General features: G+C 39.6%; 1 protein-coding gene across 1 annotated transcript; it reads right to left on the bottom strand.

Annotated features, from left to right (window-relative positions):
• Positions 1–601: 601 nt before the first annotated feature.
• Positions 602–5,570, bottom strand: LOC114583132 (vomeronasal type-2 receptor 26-like). Its single transcript, XM_077918327.1, has 3 exons — positions 5,474–5,570; positions 3,441–3,567; positions 602–1,528 (listed from the first exon to the last, which is right to left on the bottom strand). The coding sequence occupies exon 3, from the start codon at positions 1,524–1,526 to the stop codon at positions 627–629; it is 900 nt and encodes a 299-aa protein (XP_077774453.1). The 5' UTR covers positions 1,527–1,528; positions 3,441–3,567; positions 5,474–5,570; the 3' UTR covers positions 602–626.
• Between the last annotated feature and the right edge of the window lie 512 nt (positions 5,571–6,082).

Raw genomic sequence — 6,082 nt, 5'->3', positions numbered from 1 at the left:
CCTGTGCCCCATCTTGGGGGCCCACCTTACCACCCCCTAGCTACAGCCCTGCAGATAGGCAGGTAGTTTCCTTCCTCCTCCTCTTCGCTTCCTCCTCCTCCTTGTCCTGGCTGCCCTTTCCCTTCCCTTCCTACTCCTGTAATTTCTGGGAAATCACAACAGACCAGCAGCCAATTGCTTACATACAGGCACTGGTCCATGAACCACCATTTTCAGTAGCGTTTTTCCAACAGAGAGAAAATAACAATAATATTATTGCCTTCAGTCTCTATTTTATATTTATTCATGGAATATTTATTTCAGTCAATAATTCTGTTTGGCTGAAGAGTATGAAGAGTAATTCTGTTTGGCTGATGAGTATGAAGAGAATAAATATGCAACTTCACCTTGTGGATCTTGAATTGCAAATAATTTCACTCAAAGAAAATGTCCATTAAGATCGTTGAGATTAATTTTCAGGTCATGAAAGCTTTAGAAAGCTTTAGAAAAGATGTTTCTTGGTATATTTAACCTCTGTGAAGTACTGTATTTGTCGGTCATTATACTATTCATTCTACCATTCAGATAGTATACTTGAAAGGGAGGGGGGGAGGGAAAGTGCTATCTGTTCTTAATTCTCATATAACTTAGTCTTTTCCAGATTTTAGTTGCTCCCTGTTATTCAAGTCAGCCCTGAACAAAAGAACATAGCATTTAGGGGAAAAGATGCAAAGCAGTAACCCAGCACTGGAGGATAAGATAGAGAAGATCTCCACAGCCACCATGTATTTTCCTTTGGTGCTCAGGTAGGCAGGAACAAAGGACAACCAAACACTGCAGAACACCATCATGCTGAAAGTGATAAATTTGGCTTCATTGAAAGTGTCTGGCAACCTCCTAGCAAGGTATGCCACCGTGAAGCTGACAAGGGCCAGGAAGCACATATAGCCCAAGACACTATAAAACATGACAGTTGAGCCTTCGTTACACTCTGCTATAATTTCCCCATTGACGGAGTACATGTCTGTATCTGCGTATGGGGGAGAAATACTCAACCAAAGGGTACAAATTCCTGCTTGAATAAAGGAGCCTGAAAACATGATAGAGTTTGTCAGCTTTTTCCCCATCCATTTTCTCATTCTGGATCCTGGTCTAGTAGCCATAAATGCCAGGACTACAGTGATGGTTTTAGCTAACAAGCTGGAAAGAGCAAGAGAAAATATGATGCCAAAAGTTGTTTGTCGGAGTAAGCAAATTAGCTGCCCAGGTTTTCCAATAAAAAGCAAGCAGCAGAGGAAACACAGTAGGAGGGATACGAGAAGAATGTAGGTGACACTTCGGTTGTTGGCTTTGACGATGGGTGTGTTCTGGTGCTTCACAAATATTATTATCACCAAAGCTGTGATCAGAGCAAGAGCAAGAGCAGACAAAGCTAAAGTCATTCCTAAAGGTTCCTCGTATGAAAGGTAGGTTATGACTTTGGGAATGCATTGGTTCTGGTGGAAGTTTGAGTATTGATCTTCTGGACATTCGGTGCAGGCATCCATATCTAGAATAAAATTTTTAAAAATTGGATACTTTTATAGTCATTGTTGGAGCTGCATTAAATCCCTCCTCATTTCCAAGTTCATTAACCAAGGGTTGTCATTCATCTGCAAACTCCTCACATGCGAAGACTATCCATCTTTCCTTTTAAGCAAAGAACAGTTCCATCAGATGTGAGATATCAGCAAAAAAGGTGTTTTGAGGTATATGGCACATTATTCCACAGATCCTAGTCCAGAACTGGGGGGGAAGCTATGCCAGCCCTAGAAGAACTAGCAGACAGCATAAAACTAATTTAAAAAGTCACAGCCACCTTCCATCCTAATGAACATGATGTTATAACACTGGTCTTAAAGATCTACATTGGCTCCCAGTACATTTCTGATCACAATTCAGGCCCTGTATATAGGAATATGTATATATTCAGGCCCTCTTCATCCCAGACAATAATGTCCAGCTCCGAGGGCCTTCTGGTTAGTCACGGAGCTTCATGCTCCAGCACCAGGGGGCAGAGAGCAGGTGGGGGCGGGGCTGGTGCGCATCCTGGGGTGGGGTTTGTTGCCTGCAAGGGTGTGGCACCCAGCGCGGGTGGGGGGCAGCTGCGATGGCACTTACTGGGATCGCACTGCCGGGGGCTATGCGTTCCACCCGCACTCCTCTTCCTCTGCCAGTGCTTCTGGTGGTTCCCTCACTACTACAAATGAAGTTATAGGGAACCAGGCAGAGGGTTTTCTTGGTGGTGGCACCTGCCTTGTGGAATGTCATCTCATCTTATGTCAAACAGTTAAATAACTATGCAACTTTTCAAAGACATCTGTTGGAAGCTGCCCAGAGTGGTTGGGGCAAACCAGTCAGATGGACGAGGTATAAGTAATAAATAAATAAATCATTCTATTGTTTCACATGTTTTACTTATTTGAAGAAATAAATTGAGATGAATAGGTTCTCAGATCATGTAATTTCAGTTTCTCAATATACATATCTTTTTTGTTTTTGTTTTTGCTTTATATCTATTTTTCTATGGTGGGGTTAATAAAAATGGAATAAGGAATGCGTATTGAATTTTTCTGTTATATATATCATTGGAAAATTATAATGAAGATGAATTTTTGAAAATTCAGCTTCCCCTTGATGTGATGTGTCTCACAATAAAGTTCTGTAGTGAAATATAGAATCAGAGATGTTACTTCCAATACCAATAGTTAGCAAAAGATATATAATATAACCCATTTGGTGTCCTTCTAAGGCCCTGGCCAGAATTGCTGATGTCAGAACATGAAAGTCTAAATAGTAACTTATTTTACTACATGTCTTAAATTTGGACTGGGCTACTTCTGAAAAGGAATTGTTTACATTGTTGGTGGAAAGTGTACTGCATATGGAATATTTTCAGCATTCAAACAAGATAATGCACATTTGTTGATGATTGTTTCCCCCCTTTAAAGCCATATGGTGGGTTTCAATGTAGCACTCTGTGGACCAAGCACATGGTGAATGAGGTCCACGCATGCACTGACACTTCCCCCCTTGTCCTCCCCCTATTCTCCATGAACTCCATAATTATTCCCTGGAGCCTTGTGGGAAACCCAGAATGGGTTTAGGTGCTGCAGGGGGGAAACAGCAGGGAGGTTCCATTGCATGCGCAGGCCTTGTTCTGCACGCACAACAACTTAGTTGAACACCAAATATAGTCACGTCAGTCTTGCTGGATAATTGTGGAATTCATTCGGCACTTACTAATATTCAACTTATTACTCACCCTTTACCAACAGATCCCAACAGATGCAACATTTTAAAACTGTACATTAAAAACAGTTATGATACTGTTAAAATAATTAGTAGTACAGGAATGTACTGAAAACACCTACCTTAAGTTTCAAAGGCACATTGACCTCTGTGACAACCATATCTCCTACCTGTCTGGTTAGAAATCTTCCCTTCTGGACAAGGAACACATTCATAACAGCAAAAAGGCTCCCCTTCCTTCTTTTTCCTACTGTATCCAGGACGGCACTTGTCATTACACAGAGAAGTGGGAAGAATCTATAAATAAATGTCCAATTTTATCATTTTCATTACAATTCGCATTTCATTGAATATCACCACACATTGAATAATACTTATCTTTCCCCCTTCCATGGTTCCATATATTTATCAATTAAGACTACATATTCTAATTCCCCTTTTATTCAATTCCCCCCCACTATAATTTTAATAATTTGAACTGCTACATTTAGAGTAATCCTGCTAACACTTTATCTTGCTTTGGATAATTCTTGAGGGATTCTGTAAACATTTTCCACTTTTTCTTAAACACGCCGTCTTCCTGATTTCTTATTCTGTTGGTTAAATTTGCCAATACTGCATATTCCAATAATTGTATCTGCCACTCCTCCTTTGTTGGGTTCCTTCTCTTTTTCTATTTCTGAGCATATACCTCAGACTGCTGTAATTGCTTAAAGAAATTCTGCAGTTCTGTGAGGACTTCTGTTCCTAATATACCTTGTAAGAAGGTTTCTGGTCTTTTTATAACATTTCTTGATTTCATTATATATCATTATATATAATGATATATAATGCAGAAATCTACATGTCCACCACATATGATAAAAAGTACCCTCCTTTTCTTGACACTTGCAACAGGTACTTAATTCTGATTTATACATTTTTGCTAATTTACTCGGCATAAAATACAGCCTATATACAATCTTCATGAAGTTTTCTTTCAACGTTTCACAATCTGTAAATTTTAAATCCTTACTCCACAATTTTTCCAACACACTTAATTCTATACTATGTCCTATATCTCTTTTCCAGTGTATCATGGCTGACACATGCCAGTCTGGTTTCATGCCTGGTTATGAGGAGAAGGGCAGGGGACATGTCAATGGCTTTTGCTGCCATTGGCCATGGTATCCTTGTGAGTTGACGTAATGGACTCTACTTCTCTGTAGCATCTGAAACAAGGGGGGCTGTAGAACCCGGTGTCCATGTGGGGAATCCCTTGAGGCTGGTCAAGAGGCTGAAGTTGATGCAAATTGCTTGACTGCTTACTGGGACACAGTATTGGCAACCAGTCACACCACTGCTGAGAGAATGGCACTGGCTACCAATTTGCTGCTGGCCCATGATAAAGATGCTGGTCTTCTTCTGATGCCCAAAGATGACGTTGAAGGGTTTGTGAAAGTGATCAAATGGTTAGCACTCCTGAAACTGATTCTGAAAGAGACATAGACTTGAATTCCCTAGTAGGACAATACAATGCTGTGATATTGCTGGTTCTAATCCCATTGGGGCCTGGGGAGATTAGATGGGGAATGATATCCCCATATATTTTCCTGCTCGTATTTTATAAAATTACTACCTGAAGACAGCAAGTAAGCAGCTTACCCCATGGCCATCTTAGTTTTAATGTTCCATTTTTTGAATCCCCCTTCCTATGTAGTTCTGCTGCCAACCATTTACTCTTTTGCTGGCAATTGAAAAGACTCTTCTTTCATAAGGCCAGCTGCTATTCATTTATTCTTTGCCTTTTTTATTTTCTGTGCACAATTAAATCATTAGTTCTTGTTTTATTTCTGTATTATGAATGTTGCATTTGATTGATTTGCTGATGTTTTATCTGTGACCATCCCTGGGATCATGGGAGGAAGGATGGGAAATCAATGGAAATTAGGGCTATGAACCAATTTCTTATGCTTACTGTGAATATATGTACAGATTAGCCTTACATTGCAAGCATTTTCTGAGTCTCCAGTGCCCCCTTTAAATGAAACCAACCCAGGGTACATGTTGGAAGTTGGAAGTCTTGAAACCTTTTGCTGATTGCAGAATGGGGTGCACTAATTGGAGTGTATGTAACAATATGGAAAAAAAGTCGTCAGGCACATTTGAACAATCCATTTGCAGTTATTTGGGAGAAAAAGATTTACAAGTCTTCCTAGCTCACCTGGTTAAATGTTCTATGCCACACAATGCGTTCATCCTGAATTGTTAATTCCTTGCCTGGAGGAGCTTGAAGATCCAGCCTTCCAATTTTGACTCTACCAAAAGATTGATTTGGAAACATTACCCAGTTGGTCACATCAAATCCTGCCATTATCTCTCCATTATCGTTAAGCTGTATTGTCTCTCCAGCACTGTTGTTGAATGTGAGATTTCTTAGAAAGGGATGGAGCTACATTCAAAAAATATAGAAAGGGGTAAAATGTTTGAATCCTCAGAGTGGTGAATACAACCATAATTTTCAGAGAGGTGTGCACTAGTTGTGTGTGTGTAGCCAGTCCAGACATTTTATGAAATAAAAAACCCTTAATTTAGTTTCACCCTAAAAAAATCATTCTAAAGTTAATTTGTAAAATACTAGAGAATATTGGAAGTTTTGTTTAAAAACAGTAAAGTTTTGAAAGGTTCAGTTCATCATCTTGGTTTAAAATTGCATCCAAATATAACCAATCATAGACAAAAACTAGGTCCTCAATCTTAGGCATTATTTTGCAAAGTTTTCTTACTATTCTAGCCAGTGAACTCATGTAGGGAAGTTGTGCCATCACTCTCT

This window comes from Podarcis muralis, chromosome 13 (genome assembly GCF_964188315.1).
Source record: "Podarcis muralis chromosome 13, rPodMur119.hap1.1, whole genome shotgun sequence".
Taxonomy (NCBI): domain Eukaryota; kingdom Metazoa; phylum Chordata; class Lepidosauria; order Squamata; family Lacertidae; genus Podarcis; species Podarcis muralis.
Note: the sequence above shows the minus strand (reverse complement) of the source record. Positions and strands in the feature narration are given on the sequence as shown.